Source organism: Narcine bancroftii, chromosome 13 (genome assembly GCF_036971445.1).
Source record: "Narcine bancroftii isolate sNarBan1 chromosome 13, sNarBan1.hap1, whole genome shotgun sequence".
In the NCBI taxonomy this organism is placed as follows: Eukaryota; Metazoa; Chordata; class Chondrichthyes; order Torpediniformes; family Narcinidae; genus Narcine; species Narcine bancroftii.
In genome coordinates this window covers 15,808,714-15,831,251 of record NC_091481.1, presented here as the reverse complement: position 1 = coordinate 15,831,251, position 22,538 = coordinate 15,808,714, and the positions used below count along the sequence as shown (strand labels likewise).

General features: G+C 40.2%; 3 protein-coding genes across 7 annotated transcripts in view; 1 reads left to right on the top strand and 2 right to left on the bottom strand.

The window, feature by feature from the left end:
* The window catches only part of napepld (N-acyl phosphatidylethanolamine phospholipase D), a 38,214-nt gene extending 31,144 nt beyond the window's left edge, over positions 1 to 7,070 (bottom strand). The window contains exons 1-2 of one of the 4 annotated variants that reach the window (XM_069908638.1): positions 6,753 to 7,070; positions 2,095 to 2,401 (exon numbers count right to left, since the gene is read on the bottom strand). In XM_069908638.1, the coding sequence (XP_069764739.1) occupies positions 2,095 to 2,401; positions 6,753 to 6,916 (471 nt within the window). In that variant the 5' untranslated portion in view covers positions 6,917 to 7,070. Of the gene's footprint in view, positions 1 to 2,094; positions 2,402 to 4,174; positions 4,831 to 5,169; positions 5,863 to 5,900; positions 6,049 to 6,752 lie in introns of those variants that run through there. The other 3 variants (XM_069908640.1, XM_069908639.1, XM_069908641.1) reach the window with 3 other exon arrangements.
* A 366-nt stretch (positions 7,071 to 7,436) lies between these two features.
* pmpcb (peptidase, mitochondrial processing subunit beta) lies at positions 7,437 to 19,377 on the top strand. 2 transcript variants are annotated; one of them, XM_069908636.1, is made up of 13 exons: positions 7,437 to 7,553; positions 10,328 to 10,471; positions 13,383 to 13,469; positions 13,992 to 14,121; positions 15,073 to 15,271; positions 15,547 to 15,626; positions 16,540 to 16,652; positions 17,222 to 17,365; positions 17,977 to 18,137; positions 18,623 to 18,708; positions 18,787 to 18,875; positions 19,129 to 19,204; positions 19,280 to 19,377. In XM_069908636.1, exons 1-13 carry the CDS (start codon positions 7,473 to 7,475, stop codon positions 19,339 to 19,341), a joined length of 1,452 nt encoding a protein of 483 aa, XP_069764737.1. In that variant the 5' UTR covers positions 7,437 to 7,472; the 3' UTR covers positions 19,342 to 19,377. The 2 variants fall into 2 exon arrangements, with proteins under 2 accessions (XP_069764737.1, XP_069764738.1); XM_069908637.1 differs by lacking the exon at positions 17,222 to 17,365.
* Positions 19,372 to 22,538, bottom strand: part of dnajc2 (DnaJ (Hsp40) homolog, subfamily C, member 2) — a 42,034-nt gene continuing 38,867 nt past the window's right edge. The window contains exons 14-17 of the mRNA XM_069908635.1: positions 22,271 to 22,371; positions 21,128 to 21,238; positions 19,715 to 19,869; positions 19,372 to 19,514 (exon numbers count right to left, since the gene is read on the bottom strand). Of these exons, the coding sequence (XP_069764736.1) occupies positions 19,443 to 19,514; positions 19,715 to 19,869; positions 21,128 to 21,238; positions 22,271 to 22,371 (439 nt within the window). The 3' untranslated portion in view covers positions 19,372 to 19,442. The remainder of the gene's footprint in view (positions 19,515 to 19,714; positions 19,870 to 21,127; positions 21,239 to 22,270; positions 22,372 to 22,538) is intronic.

Below are 22,538 nucleotides of genomic sequence, written 5' to 3'. Positions count from 1 at the left end.
CAGGGCCCTGGGGCAGATCTTCACCAAGTTTGGCTACCCCGCCTTCATCCACAGCGACCGGAGGGTCTAGTTTCATGAGCGACATGCTGCGCCAGTACCTGATGGCGAGGGGTATTGCGACCAGTCGCACGACAAGCTATAACCCAAGAGGCAATGGGCAAGTGGAGCGCGAGAATGGGGTGGTCTGGAAGGCAGTCCTCCTGGCTCTCAGGTCAAAAGGGTGGGCCGTTGTATTCTGGTAGGATGCCCTGCCCGAGACGCTCCATCCCATTTGGTCACTGCTGTGCACGACTATCAACGAGACCCCTCACGAACGCCTGTTCTCATTCCCCAGGAGGACGGCGACTGGAATGTCACTCCCAGCATGGCTCACATCCCCGGGACCGGTGCTTCTGCGTAAGCATGTAAGGACACACAAGGCCGAAGCCCTGGTGGAACAGGTTTTCCTCCTTCATGCAAACCATAACTACGCTTACATTAGGTTTAGCAGTGGCAGGGAGGACACCGTCTCAACCAGGGACTTGGCACCAGCAGGAGCACCAAGCACACCACGCCACCCTCCAATCCAGGATGACGCTGAGCGGGCATACAACCACGTCCCCATGCAGCTATGGAGCTCGCAAGGCCTCCTTGACCACCAAGGGCCCACTTCAGCCTTAGGAGACGAACCCACCCCCCCACCCATCCAAAACGACCCGCATACGTCAATCCCGGCCCCCCTGGCTACCCCTCCGCGCAACACCACACCAGCCACACACACCCCTGCCGCCAGCCCCCCCACCACCCCCCCCACTTCCCCTCTGACCAGTGACCAGGAGCCAGTCCTATGATGGTCACAGAGACCCCGGCGGCCGCCGAATCATCTCAACCTGTAAATATTGTGTGTACATAGTTGATGTGATTCCTTGTTACTGCCCCCCTCCCCCCCAGGACAATTTAAAGAAGGGGGTGAATGTGTTGGTACACCACCAGCCTACTGCAGGGGGCAACCTCTGTATGTGCAGGAGGGTAAGGGGCAGGACAACACCTGGCCGGCTGCCAATCAGTCGACCTGAATGAATCAAGCCCCACCCAGTCGGGTGTCAATCACCCTCCAGGATATAAGCCTGCACTGGTCTCCCGAGGCCTCACACTGAGTTATTGCAGCCACAGCCAGCCTGGCTCTGTGGAGGTTTTTGTGGATTAAAGCCTGTTGTTCAGTCTTTACCTTGTGTGTGTCCTAGCAAAAAAGCACCCTAATATGTAATAACCATCGATCATGAGTTCAGTCCTATCTTTCACCCAGACTAGGAATTATACGGGGCAGACGTACCAAAAATACCATTCCAGAGCACTGGGACAATCACCAGACTACCATGTAAGATGACTGCTTTTAATATTTCCAGTCATATGGATTATTATATACCAATTAAACCAGAAAGTGAATTAGCTATGAATCAGAATAATGAACGTGTCACGAAATTCGTTGCTTTCCAGCAGCATCTTAGTTCAAATATTTCTAGAAACCACCTTACTAAATAAATAAAAATAGTGGAAGAACAAGAAAAAAAGACAAAGTAAGGTTGGGTCTCTGGTTCATTGATCATTCAGAAACCTGATGGCAGAGGGGAAGAAGCTGTTCTTGCGTCTTCAGGCTCCTGCACCTTTTTCCCGATGGTAGCAGAGTGAAGAGGACATGGCCTAGGTGGTGGGGGTCCTTGAGGATGAGGTCACTTTCTTAAGGCACCACCTCTTGTAGATGTCCTCGATGGAGTGATGACTGGTGCCTGTAATGTTGCAGGCCGAGTTAGCAACCCTCTAGAGTTTTTTTGCTAGTCTTGAGCTTTGGCACCTCCGTACCAGACAGTGATGCAACTCCACCATGCACCTGTAGAAATTTTTGAGCGTCTGCTTGGTTAATCTGTTGTCAGCATGGACATGGAGACCAAAGGGCCTGTTTCTGTGTGGTGTGACTCCATGACTCATTTATAATGCTGTACCTATTGCTATAAATATGTTCTCCAAGAGAATATAATACAACTTTAAATTTCAAAGGATTTGTACATCTAAGGATTGAAGGTTTACAAGAATTCATTGTTTTAAACAATCACTCACCACTTTTGAACTTGGGATGTTTGTGTGGTCCTTTTCCATCACAACAAACTTCAACACATTGCTGAAAGCAGGGGCATTCCATGTTGGCCATGGGTTGATAAATCGACCATCGTTGCCTTTCTTGGATTTTGTAACATCCTCTTCCAGACGATAATCCAATCTAAAGCTTTTCCGGGAGGATTGGGATGATGTACTCCCTCTTGAGTCACGGCTCACATTTCCCACTCTTTTCTTCATGGCTTCCTTGGGATAATGACTCCTGGAATAAGGAACTTCTTCAACGTTCACGTCCATGCTCCCCTCAGCTCTAGAGTCCAAGGTAAATAAGTCAAAACAATTATTAACAATGGAGTTCACGGTCCCTGAAATATACAGTCTATGCAAAGTGCAAAATCCTAGCTTCATGCTGCTCTTATTATATTATCTCAATTTAATGCTAATTTGTTACTTGCAAATCTTTGTGAAGTAGAGAAATGTGCTGCTGTCAATGTATTATATTTCAAAGTTTGAGTTAGCCATCTGTTTAAATGATCCAGAAGGCAAACAATGAGAACTCCACTTGACCCCTATTGCACTTCCTTTCCAGAAATTAATTAACACTTCACTGTTGGCACTATATACCTGGTTCTTTACAGAGATAGCCAGTGCAAAAGTCACAGAAACAAACTATTCAGCCCAAATCATCCAATCTGACCCAGTAGTCTGAGCATTATCCCTCCAAGCCTTTCTTCTCCATATAAAGTACCTATCAAAATGTCTTTTACACATTGCAATTGTACCCAAGACTAATGCTTTGTCCATGTACTCAGCACCCTCAGTGTAACATGGAAGTCCCTCTTAAATCTTTCCCCTCTCACCTTTCATCTATGCCTTCTAGTTTTAAATTTTCCTACCCTGTGGAAAAGACTGTGACCATTCACCTTATCTATGTCCAACATGATTTTATATACCTCGATAAGGTTACCCCTCCAGCCTCCTGCACTCCAGGGAAAAAAAAGTCCCAGCCTATCCAGTGTTTCCCAATAACTCAAGCCTTTGAGGTTCAGCAGCATCTTCATGAATCTTTTCTGCATCTTTCCTATGGTTGGGAGTCCAGAACTGCATATAATATTCCAAAAGGGGTATCACCAACAATTTGTACAGTTAAAGAGTCATAGAAAAATCTTCAGCCCAACTCGTTCACGCTGGCTAATTTGGCATTCTGGGCTAATCTCACATGACATTTGGTGTATATCTCTCCTCCAATGCATAAATCTGTCCAAATGTAACATGATATCCCAACTCCTATATTCAATCTCAGATGGCCGTTCCACATTACCACCAATCAAGAAGTTGCTGACCGACAGTTGTTCCAGTTCTTACTGACAATCCACTTGGCTTCAAACCGGTGCAGACTCAAAAGGCCGACATGGCCTGTTTCCGCTCTGTAAATGGTTAGATGGTTAATGCCCTGACTAATGAGGGAAAGTGTGCGCATGGTGGTTCTGATCTATCTGTTCAGCAACACTCTCTAGAAACCTACCACTTACTTTGCAAGTCCAACCTTGGTTTACCAAAAGGCAACTGGTTGCACTTGTCCAAATTCAATCCCATTGGCAATTCCTTGGTCCACTTCTTCAGATGATCTAGATCCTGTTGTAATCTTAGAGTACCTTCACATTCTACTGTACCATCAATTTTAGTGTCATCCATAAACATTGTCATCCAACTCATTAATAGTAGACCCAGCACCAATCCGTCATCATAAGCATATATCAATTTGACCTGATAGGCACTTTGTAAGTTTGCTTTTTGAGGGGAACTCCTCCTCAATTTCCAATTTTCCCACCGGCGTTTGCATAGGATTCCTTGGACCTTCGGTGGACCCGCACTATCACAGCCGGTGCTATAACTTAATCTGGTGCTTGCACATCTCACATCGCCACTATTAATACTAGCAACAGACAAGAACTGCAGTGTAGTCGGCATTGCGGTAATCTTGCTGAACAACTCTAGTCTTTAAAACAAAACACTGCTGAGAAGCTGATCAATTCCACATTTTTCCCACAAGTAAAAATAATGTTATTTAAATAGACGGCACCACGAATATATTCCAAAAACCAGTGCTCCTTCTCGAACAGGTCTTTACATCTCCAGGGTCTCCACACGAAGCAGTGCCAATGACATAACGGGAGGGCATAAACACACACACTCACAATAAACACACAATAAACACAAACACACACAAACATACACTCTCACAATAAACACACTCACACACAACATACAATCTCAATAAACACACTCACACACACCATACACTCTCACAATAAACACTCACACACAACATACACTTTCACAATAAACAGACTCACACACACCATACCCTCTCACAATAAACACACTCACACACAACATACACTCACAATAAACACACTCACACACAACATACTCACAATAAACACACTCACATACAACATACACTCTCACAATAAACACCCACACAACATACACTCATAATAAACACACACAACATACACTCACAATAAACACACTCACACACAACGTACTCACAATAAACACACTCACACACAACATACTCACAATAAACACACTCACATACAACATACACTCTCACAATAAACACCCACACAACATACACTCATAATAAACACACACAACATACACTCATAATAAACACACACATAACATACTCTCACAATAAACACACTCACACACAACATACTCACAATAAACACACTCACACACAACATACACTCTCACAATAAACACCCACACAACATACACTCATAATAAACACACACAACATACTCTCACAATAAACACTCACACACAACATACACTCACAATAAACACACTCATACACAACATACATTCTCACAATAAACACTCACACAACATACACTCATAATAAACACACACAACATACACTCACAATAAACATAAACACACACATAATAAACACACACACAATAAACACACTCACAATAAGCACAGACACTCACACATAACATGCACTCTCAAACACACACACTAAACTTCCACACACGCTAAAACCACGAAATAAATACACACACTTCCCGATTGTTCAACCATCGTGTAAAATGATACTCGCTGTTCATCACCCGGATTAATTATCGCAGTGAACGGTTGATCCGCCAATAACAGAAAAGTTCCCCACAAAGGCAAGGTCCACTCTCTGGTCGTTCCGTCTTTGCCTGGAGAGAACTGTTCGATGCATTGAGGAAACATTGCGAATGTTAAGAAGTTTTGGGAATGCTCCCGGGGAGGAGGGGCGGCGGCGGAGGTGACAGAGGAGCAGATCTGGGAGGTCAGCCAGCCCCTGTCCTGCTCCGACACGTGACGCTGCATCTCAGTCTGCCGGACGGTCAGTCCCAGGGGCAGATCACTCGAAACCAGAGATTCTTCCTCTTGCTCCAAAATCCACAGCCAAAGAGCCCCAAATTAATGGCTGGAATTGGCTCCGGGCTCCAAAGAATTGCACTGCTGAGTGATCCGAGCGGTGAGATTCTTCAGCTCCAGTAATACATCCAAATCAGGAGGGAAACCAGGTGAAAGTTTCCCTCAAAAAGCGGTCGATGGGCAAACTGAAGATGTTTTAGGAAGGATCCCCGTCAAAGAAAACGCTCGCGAATATCCAGCGGGATAGAAAGGCGAGAACTTTTGAGTTATTGCTTCAACATTTGTTGGCTGTTTGATTTCAAGGCAAAGCCCCAACTCAATCAAATAGAAAACATGAAAGAAGAAGCAGGACCCCCCCCCCTCCCTCGCGAAAGTTTCATTACCCCGGGCCTCCCGCGGACGACGGAACTCCCTCACTCTCTCTCAGCATTTGTGGTGAGGTGGTCCAATGGTGAGAAGCCGCTTGCGGTCGCTCCAGTGAAACCGATGGGAATACGATTCAGGAAGCATAGACTCCGACTTAATTGCAGGTTCTCCCAATTTGCTCCTTCCCCCCCCCCCCCCCCCCTGCTCTTTAATGGTCAGAGGAGTTTCTCTGCAAATCAGGTTGCTCATGGCACCCAAATTACAGCAATTTTCTTTGCTGAAACTCCTCCCAGACCTTGCACCCTGTAGTGTCAAACCAACCGAAGAAAAGGGCGACTGATCACAAACTTTACAAAAGGCTTTGAGGCTTGGAATAACCCCAAAAGTCCAAATTGTTCGTCCCATTAAAACAATGATTAATTTCTGGACCTCAGTTAAACATTAATTCCACGAAATGATTTTTCAACCCATGCAAGTCAAGCATTTTGTCCTTGATGAGAGGCTGAAGCCCGAAATGTTGGTTATGTATCTTTATCTTTGCTACATGAAGTACACTGTCTGATCTGCTGAGTCTCTCCAGCATTGCGTTTTTACTTCAATCACTGTGTCCGCAGACTTTTCGTTTTTTACCCCCTAAAGTGCAGACCGTTAAAACAACGATTAGTTTCTGGACCTCAGTTTAACTTCCTGATCACACTTCGATGCTTTTTAAATCCATGATGCGACTGGTTTGCAATGGGGCTCGTTCAGGCCGCAGGATTTTTTTAAAAAAGAGATACTTTTTGAAACCAAAATGGGATATTCAGGGCAAGGTTTGATGCAAGTGCAGACATAGATGAATGAGATCAAATGAAAGGTTAGTCATTCACCTGGGGATAGCAGTGGGATTGATCCTCTCCCAGGCCGCCTTCTGGATCAGTCTCGCCGAATCGTTGTGGACCAGACTCAGCGATTTAATGGCTGTGGTGATCCAAGCAGCCGAGAGTGGCCGACAGATCGCAGGACGCGCTGAGCCAATGCTCTCCCTGACCATTACCGCTCACATCAGAATGAACTCCGCAAGAAGTTAGAATACACGAAATTCCCAAGAATAAACACCCCCACCCCCACTTTGCGGGCTTCTTCCAGTCACCTGTCAACAACGCGGGGGCTTCAAAGAATAAAGAGAACCAACCACGGACCTGATCGCCGCTTCTGCCCGGGATTTGCAGTTTAGGAACAGTTTACCCAGCCTTTTAACATTCTTTCTTGATTGTGAAACAACAGAAATTACTTTAAGGGACGTTACTGTTAATCATTGGTTTCTATAAAATATAATTCCGCTGAAAATTTTTATTGGAGTTTGCAGATTTGGTGTGAATGTTTTCATAACACTATCAACATTTCTAAATCTAATCCAAATAATATTACAAAGTTATTGCATTTGTTTCGATAATTCATGCCTTTTTTAATCCTTTCCCATGGAACGCTGTTGCGCTTCCCAGTGTTGCAAATGCAGCCCATCGACTGATCGCGGATCGACTGGTCCTGCCTTCACGCAGGTGACGTCGTCCCTGGGCGCATGCGCGGGGCGGTGGGTCGCGGGAACGATGGCGGCGTTCTGGAGGCGAGTCGCTCGGATCGCCTGGCGGGGGGTTCTTCGGAGGGACTGGGAAGGCTCCAAGCGGCAGGTATGTCCGCCCGGGCCTCGAGCCGTCACCGCTCGGCTGCCGGCGACCTATGGCGGGGCGATCCCGCGCCGAAGGAGCAGTGGTCAAGGTGTTGCTGCCTGGCCGCTCGATATTAACCACATGACAGTACGGAAACAGGCCACCTCGGCCCCTTCTCCTCTGCACCGATTTAAGTCGGTGCTCCCTGTCCATAACCCTCCCACCCCCCCTCACATCCATGCACTCATCCAACCTCCTCTTAAATGACAAAACTTGACCCTGCTTGCAACCACCTCTTCCTGTTTTGCCCCCTAACCCTTAACTGATGACCACTTGGGGTAAAATAAAGCTTGTCCGTGCCTGGAAACCGTCTGAAGGAGCTGAAATGTTCGCCCTAAGTTTAGGTCATATCTAGTCCGTATTATCAGGAAGGCTCAAGTTGCAATTTGAGCCTCAAAAGTTAGACGGTAACCTATCCAAGCTCTGGATAAATTTCAGAGCAGTGCTATTCCCCTTTCATGTACATTTAACGTTACTGTCGAGCTTAACGAAGGTGAGGTAGAAAGGTTTTTTTTCTGGATTCTTAACTAGTGGGTCCTAGCCCACTAGTTAAAATCACAATAGTTCATTTTATCTCAAAGCATTTGATAAATGCAAGTGCATTTTCAGTTTATGATTTGTCCACAGCAATTTAAATTACTCTTCACTTTGAACTGTTATCTAACTGGTGTTTGGGCAGAGATTTCTAACCTGGTAAAGTGAATTATTTTAGATATAATTTAAATGAAAAGCCCATGTTTCTTTGATCTGAACATGTCAGCCAAAGATTTTAAAAAAATATTCTCAGTAGGTAGGCAACGTGGTCAGAATGATGTCCTTTGTAATAATGTAGCATGTGACTACAAGAAACCCTAGTAAAACTGAAGTTAATGGACATCATGGAGAAGCGTTCAAATGGTTGGACTCTTGAGCTTGCTCAAAAAATAAAGTTGTTCATGGTGAGTTGTTCGAGCTCCCAGGCGTGATTTCCTCATGACTGTCGGAGCCTAATTGATTTAACTACTCCCTTCTAAGATGCCAGAAGTGGTATGTTTGTGGGTGATGCACAATGTCTAATAACATTCCTAACATACTAGTAAGTTTGTGTAATACACACCAGCCTTTAATAAGACTTTGGCAACAATCAATCATAGCTCCGAGTGACTGGGGATGAAACAGTCTTTGAATCAATTGAAGTGCAATTTTTTTTTAAAGACATACAGCTTGGTAACAGGCCCTTTTGGTTCACTAGTCCATGCCGTCCAATTGACCTACAATCTGGGTATGTTTTGAACAGTGGAAAAAAACCAGAGACACGGGGAGAATGTACAAACTCCTTACAGACAGTGCCAGATTCAGACCCCGGTCGCTGGTGCTGTAACAATGTGTGCTAACCTCTACCTAACTGTGCTGTGATCTCACACTCTTGAACCTTTTCCCTGACAGGAGGGGAGAGAAGAGTATGTGTCTGGGATGGGATACTTCCTTCAGTACATTAGACCATGAGCAGAATTATGCCTAATGTGTTTTTCCTCTCAACTCAATTCTCCTGCCTTCTCTCCATAACCTTTGAAACCCTTACTAATCAAGAATCTATCAGGCTCCATTCTAAATATACCAAATGACTTGGCCTCCACGGCTGTCAGTGGCAAATTCACCAACCTCTTGCTAAAACAATTTATCCAAAAAGGGACGTGCTTTTATTCTGAGGCTGTGTCCTCTGGTCTTGGACTTTCCCACTACTGGAAACACTTTCTCCATGTCCACTCTATTGAGGCCTTTCAATATTTGTAAGTTTCAAAGAGATCCCCACTCATCCTTAACTTCAGCAAAAATAGGCCCAGAGCCAACAAATGTCCCTCGTATGTTAACCTTCTCATCCCAGAGATCATTCTCGGAAACCTCCTCTGGACCCTACTCAATGCCAGCGCATCCTTTTTTTTTAAAAAAGGGCCTAAAACTGCTCCCAATGCTCTAATTTCAACTAACACCTTGCAAAGCTTCAGCATTTATATTCTAGTCCTCTGGAAATGAATGCTAACATTGCATTTATCTTAATACCAACTCAGCCTGCAAGTTAACCTGTAGGAAATACTGCATCAACACTCCCAAGTCCTTTTGGATCACTGCTTTCTGAATTCATTCACCATTTAAAAAATAATCCTTACACCAAAATATATGACCATACATTTCTCTATATGGTATTTCATCTGCCCAGACTCCCTTCTTCCTCAACACTGCCTCCCTTGTCGATCCTGCTTGTGATTTTAAAGCAGGTAGGAACTATGGTCTTGGAGGGAGAAATTAAAGGTATCTGGGAATACACATATGTCACCTGAACTGCACAGGTTCTCAGGACGTATGTAGAGATTCCATGTGGCTCTATTCCTTTTTGTGGGTTTGTGCTCCAAAAACACATTAAGCATTAAGCTTCAAACAGGAAGGTAGTGGTGCTGGATTGACAGATTTTCTGGACAATTAGAAACATTATTCCAACATACTTTGTTATCTTTAGACATAACACAGAAAATCTCTAGTGAACCCAAGTTTCAGGGCTGCATTGGAACTGGCTGTACTGATGAGTTTTGGGGGAGTGTGGGAACTGGAGGCCCAGTGAGTTTCAGAACAGGAAATATCATCTGCTGGGCCAGATTATGAACAGTTGGATAGTATATTACAAGTGTTTCTTACAGTTCTATTTTGCTCAAATGTATATTGCTTTTCTGCAAGTAATCGATTACACTGTATCATTTCAGGACATTTTTAACAGCTGGAACCGATTTCGAGCCACTCAAGCCGCAGCTGCTCAGGTCATCCTGAATGTTCCAGAAACCAAAGTCACTATTCTAGAAAATGGACTCCGAGTGACATCTGAAGATTCTGGTCTTCCAACGTGCACAGTGTGTAGAAAACTGATTTGTGGGCTTGGTGTTTTGCACTAATGTATTCTTTTTCTTGGGTGTAGCATAGGAAAAGGATTTTGTTGAATGGTTTCTTCCTTTTAGATGACCCTGACTATGAAATGTCATCTCAGTGGTCATTTCGAATCCACCACTACCCAATGAGATGGTCATTGTGTTTGTAAGTGATTTGGAACCATAGAGAAAGCACAGCAGATTGACTGAATTAGCATGCAAGTTAGGTTCTGAATGTTTGACTTTCAACAAACCGAGACCCCTGTTCAGTACTCCCTCTCCCCCAACTCCATGCCTTTCTGCTGCTTTCACACTTCTGTTTCAATAGAAAGTTGATGGCTAAGAGTGTTGTTTCGTTTTTGCCATCTTCCATAAAATCTAAAATGTTTTCTATCCCACGCTGAGTTCCATTTATCGTTAATGAAGATAGTAAGAACATATTTCATAACTAGTCTTCTGAATTCTGTTCTTCTCCGTAATTCTCTTAACAGTTCTGTTAAGTCTCTCTTGGACAAGTCCCAAACCTTATTCATCCTGATGAGTGCAATGTGTTGTGGTTTACTTTTATTTTATCCCACCGGTGCTAACAAATTTTGTCTTCCAGTTTGTTTCTTACGGACTTCCCTCCAGAAGATAAGATTTTTTAAAAAAATTGGAGCATGAGAATGCCAGTTAACCCATTGATCTGCCTCTTTTATTCAACAAAATTATAGCTGATCATTTACCTCAATGTTTTTTTTATTCTGACTTATCATTGTATCCCTTGAAATGTACAGAAATCTTTGGATTTTGTTCTTTCCAATATACACACACACACACACACACACACACACACACACACACACACACACACACACACACACACACACAGAGTAAATGTATAATAACAAATAGCTGTAAACAACCTATGAAAGAGGTAGAAAAGCAATGTATACAAAACAAAAACTATTCTAATAATCTAACCCTTCCCTTGTGAATAAGCATATATGTTCCATTAATGTAGGAAAGAAATGACAACCAAACCATAAAATGGGATCCAATTATCATAAATTCTGAAAATAATTAAGGGAAGGATCCCTTACATTTAGAAAATGAAGGTTCATTGCATTAATAGAGGATCTAATTTTTTTCCAAGAGTCAAGCATGCCATCACATCAGATAGCCAGAAGGACAGTATCCTTTCATCTCATAAGTATAGCTCTTCCTGCAATAAGGAGGGCAAAGACAACGACATGGGATTGTAACCTAAATTTAAATCAGCTGATATACTTATTCCAAGTAGGGCAAGAAAAGGATTAGGAGCCAAATTAATATTAAGAACTCAGGACAAGGTATGGAAGATGCATTCCCAATAATTCTAAAGCATGCAACATGACCAAAACTTGAAATAATGTACCTTCTTTGGTCTCGCATCTATCACCTTTTGACATGAAATTAGAATAAAATTTAGCCAATAAAACTTTGGAAAAGTAAGTTCGATGTAGTACTTTAAATTATATCAGTGAATGTCGGGATCATAGAGAAGATGAATTAACCAATTTCAAGATAGAATCCCATGTAACATCAGAAATCCTTAATTCAATGGTCTCCTCTTTCAGTTTTCCTAATTGGACGTATTAATGTTATTAAGATGAATACCCTGCCCAAATTTATAAAAGCTGTACTTGTCTTTGTTCCCAAAACTTTTTTTTGATTTGTTCGATTCTATTATCTCTTCCTTTGGGAAAAATAAATGCTCTCTTCTTAATAAAACTTTCCTTTAAAATCCTGAAAAGGTAGAGGGATTGGAGTTGCCTAATTTTAGATTATATTATTGGGCAGCTGATATTAGATGTATTAATTTTTGGATTCATCATAAGGACAGGATGTTGCTAGTTGGATTAATTTGGAAATTGATTCTATCAAGAAGTATTCCCTCATTTTGATGGTTGGATCTCCATGACCCTTTTCTGCTTCAAATTAACTGGTAATTTTGTTGTTAAATATATGTTGAGGATTTGGTTTCAATTTGTAAAACATTTTGGATACAATAGATTTTTTTTATTAATCAGTCCTCTTTTTGCTAATTTTTATCCACCTTTGGTACAAGATTTTGGTTTTTGTCAGAGTTTGGATTCCAATCTTTCAAATATCTCTTTATTGACCAAAATTTGGCCTCTTTTGAACAATTATCTTCTAAATTTAAAATAATTAATTAAACTTTTTTTTTTAGGTATTTACATCTTAGGATCTTTTTAAATTCCTTAGTATTAAAATTCCCTCAAATTTGGAATTAAAGATGATAAGAAGATTTATAATCTTAAACCAAATACAAAAGTTGTCAGTTCTGAGTTGTTATTGGCGGTAATTTCCTGGACAAGACTAAGAAGAAACAATGGGAGCAAGATTTTCAACAACACTTTTCTGATGAGATCTAAATGGTTAAGCTTTCACACCACTCCACACTAATTAATTCCAGAAGATTTGGAACCATGAGTGCGGGGAAAAATGAGACAGTGATCCTAGTTTTTCAGGTGTATTCTAAACCAAGGAACGAGTCCAAAATAACTGTTCAATTCCATTAACTTTTACTCAATTGATAACCATTGCAGAAAGCCTTTAGCACACGGCTAAAGAATGGAAATTCCTTGCATAACTGCTGTCCACAGGTCTGGTGATCAAATATGTCATCGTCATCACTCTGCTCTAGTGAAATTAACTGGAGGGAAAACTAGGCATCTACATTCTTTCACTAGAGCAGAACAGGTTGATGATGATGGTTTATTTGATGCATCAGCCTGAAAATGACTTCCCAAATAGAGAGTGTTCCCCTTGCATTCTTGCCGTTGTTTCCCTTTCAGTTTTAGTATGAGGAAATTGTTTGGCTTCAATTCTAATTTATGTTATTTTTTTCTAGGTTGGATTATGGATTGATGCAGGGAGTCGGTACGAGAATGAAAAGAACAATGGAACAGCTCATTTCTTGGAGCACATGGCCTTCAAAGTAAGGAGGCAGCATTTACATTAAGAATTTTCAATCTTCTTCAGCTTGTAGTTTTATAGTGCAAGGGAAATGAGCAGGAGTAGGGAGAAGAATTTGGGGTTTAGATCAAAGGAGTGAGTTTTAAGGAGGGATTTAGGAAGAAAATTGTAGTGTGAGATTGTATTATCGATATCTTGGCTGAGGAGTGAGGTTAATATAATTTAAAAATAAAGTGGTTAGGGGAGGGGGAATGTAAGGAATAATTTGTACTAGGGACAGGGGATGTAGTTCATTGGTGGGTGTGAAGATGGTGTAGAACACTTGGAGATGGCCCTGAAGAAAATGAACATGAAAATGGTTGAGAATTCAATGAATATGGTAATTGTTGGAACTAGAACTAGGTATGTCATGAATTCACAAGGTGTAAAATAAGTTGATGGTCTGCTCAGTGTCAAAAATAAATTCAATGCTATTCAAAAGAAATACTACGGTACTTCTTTTATCATCATGTTAGTAAGCCTTTTTCTTTTCCTTACCCTGCAGGGCACAAAGAAACGCTCTCAGTTAGACTTGGAACTTGAAATTGAGAACATGGGAGCCCATTTAAATGCATACACTTCAAGAGAACAAACCGTGTATTATGCTAAAGCATTTTCTAAAGATTTGCCCAGAGGTGATTTGCTATGTTTAATTAGCCTTTGAACCTGAATGCTGTAGAACACAAAGGTTTTCTTAATACAAGAGAGCTGTAATTTAATAAGTTAATTTTGAGAGCTTCTTCTGCTAACTGGAAGAGATGCATTTCCTTCCCAATACAGCAAATGAAATTACAATAAAACCCCTGATATCTGGCATCATTGAGGATTGGTAGCCAGATAAGTGTATTTTCTGTTTGCTTGAGAGACTTATTCATGCCTCACTTCATTAAGAGCAAGGAGTTTAAAAGACAAAAACACTATATTGTACTTCAACTGAACAAATTTGACTTGCCTTAATATATAAACCTTAAAGCATTTTATTTTCAGTCACATTCTTTGAAAACATTTAACTGTCGCTGCATCTTCAGATTCCTCCCCCTTCATGGAGCCGCCTGAAAGATGAACAATAACGTTATAGATAATTAAACCTCCCCTCCCAAGTTTACAGATTAAGCCTCTGACCAGGACGACCCTTCCTAAGCAGGGATAAGGAGAGAGTCACCCCAATGGCGAGCGGTTCTTCATCCTGGGCGAAACAATTTTATTCAATCAGCTGCTACGAGGATTGCACGACCAAGGCCCTCTGCTGGCTGAATATTTGCCCCCATCTTCAAAGGTTTATGTGGTACTTCGGAGAACATTTACAATTTTAAACTTGCTTTTTTTTTTAACATATTCTTATTTATTTTTTTATTTTCCTCAATGTTTTTGACAGTTGCCTGAGGCTGCTGGTTGTTTGAATTCCGGATATCAGGGGGTTTTTCTGTATTTTCATTGTGAATGCAATTATTTTCATTGTCACCATTTTTTTTTAGATTATTCTATTGTTGGAGCTGTATATTAGGAGATGTAGAAAGTGAATTGGATGATTTAAAAACAAAATCTAATTAAAACAATACTTCATTTGTATATCATGTTTTGCACAGCTGTTGAAATACTTGCAGACATTATCCAGAATAGCACGTTGGGAACAGCTGAGATTGAGCGTGAGCGAGGTGTTATTCTAAGGGAAATGCAAGAAGTTGAAACCAACCTTCAGGAAGTTGTCTTTGATTATCTACATGCAACAGCCTACCAGTCTACAGCATTAGGCCGGACCATTTTAGGCCCGACAGAAAACATCAAGTATGTATTTATATACAATTAATTCACAGAGCTGGAGAAACTCAGCAGGTGTCCATAAGAGGCAAAGTTATGACCAATGTTTCACCTGAGCCTTTTGTCATATCTTTGCCTCCTATGGACACTGTGGAACCTGCTGAGTTTCTCCAGCACTTTTGTGTATTAACTGCATCTGGTCACTTTCTGGGTTCATTGTTATTTGTTTGTTTTTGTTTTAATACCTATTAACAGTATTGTTCTTTCTCATTTTAAGCTTACTGTAACAATTTTTATAACAGATCCATAACTCGGAATGACCTCGTGGAATATATCACAACACACTACAAAGGACCAAGGATAGTACTGGGTGCTGCTGGAGGTTATTGCATTTTAGTCTATTCTTTTAAAATGTGTCATTAGTTTCATTGTAATGGCATTTAATCATGGTGCTTTAAGTCAAGAGCTTTGCATTAAATAATTTTGTTTCTTATTGATGAATTTTCTTGGGGAATATAACCATTTACGGAGCGGAAACAGGCCATGGTGGCCTTTTGAGTCCGCACTGATTTTGTGCGCCCTCTTCAGGCATTGGTCCCGGTAGATCACGTCGATTTAACTTGTTTTAAAATGTCAAAGTACACTTCAACAATTCTAGCTCTGAAACACAAGTAATTAGCTTCATTGAATGTAGATGCTATTTTGGGGAAATTCACTGAACTACATTTAAAAATATCTTGAAACTTAAATGTTATCTCAAAAATTGTAGATTTTTTCTGGATCATCATTGAGTACAAAACACAAGTTTATATTTTCCATTTGTTTGGATTAATCTGGTGTTTTTAAAAAAACTGCTGCAAAATCCAAGTCGCTGTATTATGTGCAGATCTGTAGAGATAGAAGTCTCATATTCAGTCACTGATTTGAGTGACAAACGGAATGCTCGATTTTTAAGTGAGGAAACAGAGTTGGCTGGCATTACAATTGCAAAAGGACCCTGCCAGAAATAAACATGGATGTCAGGTGGAGGACAGAATTGAGCGTTTCAGGGCTTGTGTGTGAACGGGTGGTTGGGCAGAATACTGGAAGATAAAATGGTTTTTTTTTAAAAAAAAAACAAGCAATAGTGAAGTCACAAATTTGAAATACGTGTGTGACTTGGTTCACCTTTGTATGATGATCTTTTCAGTGGGCAGCAGTTAACCAGATTGTTAGAGGGTTTGTCTTTTGTGCACATCTGGCAAAATAGGTGCACATTTTCGACAACAATATAAAGTTTGAATGCCTTATTTCAGGAGTGGGACACGATGAATTGGTTGACTTAGCAAAGCATCACTTCGGTAATTTAACCACATATGATGGTAACATTACACCAGATCTACCTCCTTGTCAATTCACAGGAAGTGAGGTATGTGCATAAAAATAATCTTATTTCTCAGGTTCCCAAACCCGTCTATACTTGGTTATTTTCTTTTTGCATAGAAGTACATATAATTCAAACCCGTTGCTCTCTGTGTTCTTGGCGATCTGCAATGTAAATTTAATTGATAAATCAGTGGTGCCACCTGGGAGCCGGTGATAATTTCATGTTGCTTTATCCATTTTGTTTCAATCTTCATAAAACAAAGGATTGAATTTTTGCCAAATTTGAAAATCAATTGTAAGGCAGGAGGAAAATGGCAAAAAAATCTACAGCATCACCTTTGTTTGGCAACTATTTAAATGTTTTAAGTATATGCATTGCACTGTGGCATTGTATTGCTGCAAGTATGTTGATTGAGAATTTTTTGAAAACTAATTACTTTAACTGGGAATTTGTTTTTTGGGCCATTAAATACCATAACTGTAAATAGACTAGACTTTTTCAATGTTTGAATTCAACTTTGAGTTGAATTCAGAATCTGCAAGTTAAATGCTTGAGGGAGTGAGGAACATCCTTGTACTGTGACAATTGCATTAATGTTAACTGTTCCACAGATTCGTGTGAGAGATGATAAGATGCCATTGGCTCACATTGCCATTGCTATTGAAGCCACTGGCTGGTCACATGCAGATACCATTCCTCTAATGGTGGCAAACACCCTGATTGGTAACTGGGATCGTTCTTTTGGTGGTGGTGTGGTAAGGAAGCATGAAAGCCTTGACAGAAAATTGTTGTTTTTGAGCTTAATGACAATTTGCACCTCCTTTAAATACAAGTTCCATGATTACGTTTTCAGTTACGGCTAGATGTAGCCAGTTGCTAAGAACACAAGAAACAGGGTAAACTGGGTTTGAGCCAGTTAAGAAAAATTGTGGTTGATTCTGTAGCTCAAGTCCACTTTTGTGGTCAGAAATTGAACAACTTAAACCTTGTACTCAAAAGATTGCATAAGGCATTTTCTTTTCACTGATCTTTATTTGAGTTCTTGAACTTTAGCTATAGGAAGCACTGTATTAACAAGCATTAAAACTGCAGAAACTGGGAATGAAATTAGAACTGATTATCAGATTTCACCACATTTATACAACTCTCTGCAGGAATTAAATTATAACAGTAACTCAGCAAAATCTTTCATTTGCAGTTTTCTTCCATTTCAACCAGCTTCAAGTTGGTCATTACCATCTGAGGCATTTAAAAAAATATGAAATATCTTTTCAAACTAAGAAAAATAAGCCTTTTTATCCTTGTCCATTGCTGTTTAAATATTGTGCAAAAATTGTTAGATCTCAACAATTTTTCTTTAAAACAGAATTTGTCCAGTAAATTGGCGCAGTTTGCTTGCCAGGGTAATCTTTGCCACAGTTTCCAATCTTTCAACACGTGTTATACAGACACTGGTCTTTGGGGGCTCTACATGGTCTGCGAGCCGAACACAATTGATGAGATGTTGCATTTTGTTCAAAGAGAATGGTGAGTATACACTGTTTACAGCACGATTACCTTTTTTTTTAAATTGGTGAAAGTAAAACTGTTGAGGTTGTGAAGAAATACTGGATAATAAAATATCCGCAACTGTTTTTACACAGAAAATGGTTGAAAGAGGGCAAGCTAAATTTCAAGTAATTTTGTATTTCTAGGGAATGCTCAATGATGCATGGTATATACTTTACAGCAATATTCATATCATCTGCTTTATCACATGTTGGTATTATAACCATGTAATGACTTGAATGTAAACATTGGATCCTCTAATTTACTGCATTAGAGTAAAATCAATTCAGTGAAAGTGGCAGTGGTGATTTCTCAAACCCAAGAACAGTTGGGTTCTCTGATTATTAAGAATGCTTTTGCATTCTTAGTCCGTTAATGATATTTTAAGATGGAACAGTGGGCAGTTACCAAGACTATAGTATGTCTTTCAATAACCATTAATGCAGAGGTATTTTATATTTCAGGATGCGATTATGCACCAGTGTTACTGATGGTGAGATTGTGAGAGCGAAAAATCTGCTAAAAACAAACATGCTGCTGCAGCTTGATGGTAAGAAACAAGTTCCTTTTTTTTTGCAGAATTTGTTATTCACACTTCAATATTCATTTGGAATTTCACTGTTTCCAGGTTCAACACCAATCTGTGAAGATATTGGGAGACAAATGTTATGTTACAATCGAAGAATCCCACTCCCAGAACTTGAAGCTAGGATTGAAGTAAGTGAATATGGTTCATTTTCCAAGAGAATTAAGTTAGAATGTACCCTTGAAAAATCACCAGCAAAAAAACAGATTATACAGCTTTGTATTATGGAAAATAATGCACCAGTGTTTTAGAAACAAAATTCTACTGTAAAAATGCAGGGTTCACCTGTATCTTAGACCCATTGTCAGATTCAATTAAATGCATCCTCACCTGTTGCGTGACAATAAATTCATTGTGACCTGAAATCTATCTTGTTTTTGACAGGCAGTTGATGCTGAAACAGTGAAGGATGTATGCAATAGATATATCTACGACAAGGCTCCTGCAATTGCTGCGATTGGTGAGTGCATGTCCAAAATTATTTAATTAATCTGCAGATAATTACAGCTTTCAGTATTATAAATTACTTTTGCAGGTCCTGTTGAACAACTTCCAGACTACAACAAAATTTGCAGCGCCATGTACTGGTTGAGATAATGCCATTCTGTATTGAAATAAAGAAAAACATTTATACGTGGTTTTATCATTTTATTATCAAATAATGACATGCACAATGGTAAAAGATATTGGGGATCATCTCATTTCTTCAGTCTAGCAGTATTAACCTGGTCTTGTGCAGCTTTTTTTGCTTTAACCATTTCGACAAGTTCCTGTGAAGAAGGACCAAGAAATCATAATGCAGGGCAACATTTATTATTAGGCAAAGCAAAAGGTTCTCGAGCTCAGATAACTTGTAAATATTATTTGAAATGTATTTTTTTTTATACATAATATTGTTTATTTAAGCTCCAGTTCAGACACACTTAAAGAAAATCTCTCTCTCTGAGGTCAGACGTGGATATTTATTTACCTTGTATCTCCTCATGCAATCTTTCTTGGTTCTTCCTGGGACAGTGGCTGCTATTTTTTCCCATCGCTCAGGTGTGTTAACGGGATAAGTCTTTAGGGCTTGTTCCAAGAGCTTCTGTTCTTCTGCTGTCCAAGAGTTAAAGTCACAACCAGGCACTGGAACAAAAGTGAACATCTTAAAGTAGTTTTGCTCAATTATAAAACCTCCAGTTAGAAAACATTAAAACTTCTGCAATATCTTGAAACACTTTTGATTTGTCAAATTATATAAAAATGAATTTATTTGATCACAAGCACAATACTTGATTTCATCTCAACTTGCCAACATTTGAAATCAATAAATCTCATTGCCTAATAAGGGAGGTATAGTAAATGTGGTTGAGAGAATGACAACCTTCTAAGTCACAACCTCAAACTTTAGAAGTTACTAAATGTTTCTAACTTAAAGATTATTTTTTTGGCTTTTGTTAAAATACCTTAAAGTTAACAAATTAAAATTTCCTGGAAGACTAATTTAAAAAAAATTAAGTTAAGACATCTTGTACCTCAAAGCAGGAAAGAGAAATGTAACCATTGGTTTTGATTGAGTTCTTAAGCGATCAAAAAATGTGACTATGAAAAAATCATTTTGTTAGTGTTTTGTATGTAGGGTAATGCTACCACCCAATCCACTGAGCTCAAAGCTTTGGTCATTTGGAAAACCCAGAAAAATTCCAGAGACTGCAATGAATGGAGTGCAATTAAATGTTAGCAATGTCTCAATCTGTAATCAAGGTGCAATAGGTATGATGGTTTAAAAAAAAATATATATATACAAACACAAAAGGCATTTTGGCAGTAAATAGCAACATTAAAAGTCCAATGGTTCAAGTTTGAGAACCTTATTGAAACTTTGCACAAGTTCAAAAGGACAGGTTAATAAATATTTGTAATATAAAAATTTATCTGCAGAGAGATGAGAATCAGCTACTGGAGGATAAAACCATAATAGTTCCATAAATAGAGAATTTCTAAATATTCGTGACAGCACCAAATTGTTGTCATGTCCTGCCTGGGGGAAAAAAACTACATCCAATCTACGTACATTAAAACTTTGAGATGCAGGACGGTGACAGGCCCTTCCAGCCCATGAGCTTGTGCTGCCCCAATTACACCCACACGACCAATTAAACTACTACTAAAGTGGCTTAAAACCAGAGGAAACTCATGGTCATGGGGAGAACGTACAAACTCCTTACACTCAGCACCATTTAATAGCACTGCACTAACAGGTACACCATCCATGCTTCCCTTTCTTCTTCCTTATTCTCCACATATTTATCACTTCTAAATACTTGTTATTGGAGCGATGAGAAAGTGCTCAGAAGGCTGTAAGGAATCAGTAACAAATTTTGCAAGGTTAATTTTTTTTTACCCTCAAATCTCTCTGAAGGAATTGCCTTATCCACTGTAGTAGCTGCTGTACTGTGTTCTTTATTGAATTTTTCAAATGCTTTCTTGTTTATTTCGTCTTTCTGTTGAGGATCTGTAGGGGAAATAGAATGATTAACGCTTTTCTTCATAATCTTGTGGTTCAAATAGAAAAACTAAACTCATAGTAAGCTCAAGCAATGAAAGATGAATTGAGTTATTCTGTGGACAATATTGTTTCCAAGTAAATATTGGGGTTCATGGTTTTATATATTTACGGACTTTAATTATCCAAATAGTCTTCTTCTTTTCTCTTCTTTGGCTTGGCTTCGCGGACGAAGATTTATGGAGGGGGTAAAAAGTCCACGTCAGCTGCAGGCTCGTTTGTGGCTGACAAGTCCGATGCGGGACAGGCAGACACGATTGCAGCGGTTGCAAGGGAAAATTGGTTGGTTGGGGTTGGGTGTTGGGTTTTTCCTCCTTTGCCTTTTGTCAGTGAGGTGGGCTCTGCGGTCTTCTTCAAAGGAGGTTGCTGCCCGCCAAACTGTGAGGCGCCAAGATGCACGGTTTGAGGCGTTATCAGCCCACTGGCGGTGGTCAATGTGGCAGGCACCAAGAGATTTCTTTAGGCAGTCCTTGTACCTTTTCTTTGGTGCACCTCTGTCACGGTGGCCAGTGGAGAGCTCGCCATATAACACGATCTTGGGAAGGCGATGGTCCTCCATTCTGGAGACGTGACCCATCCAGCGCAGCTGGATCTTCAGCAGCGTGGACTCGATGCTGTCGACCTCTGCCATCTCGAGTACTTCGACGTTAGGGGTGTAAGCACTCCAATGGATGTTGAGGATGGAGCGGAGACAACGCTGGTGGAAGCGTTCTAGGAGCCGTAGGTGATGCCGGTAGAGGACCCATGATTCGGAGCCGAACAGGAGTGTGGGTATGACAACAGCTCTGTATACGCTTATCTTTGTGAGGTTTTTCAGTTGGTTGTTTTTCCAGACTCTTTTGTGTAGTCTTCCAAAGGCACTATTTGCCTTGGCGAGTCTGTTGTCTATCTCATCCAAATAGTAAAACATCTGTATATATTAAAGAAAGCCTACTCAATCCATTTAAACAGCAAGGATTGAGTAAAATGTTCAGCTCTTACCAAGTTTTTGTAAATTCTTGGCTTTGTGGATTACATCCTTCGCTGTCCTTTTAATGCCACTTGTTGAATGTGAATTGATAAAATTAGCGATTACTTCCCATCTGAAAAGATCGAACACATCAGTATGACTGTGAATTTTTAATTACATTTGAATATTAAAACATCACAATTAAATGTTGTGTCTGTGTTCTTGCATGGGACTGTGAAATAAGGGCTTAACGGAGGTATATGGTGTCACAACAATTTTGCACTCAGCATGAGCAAAACT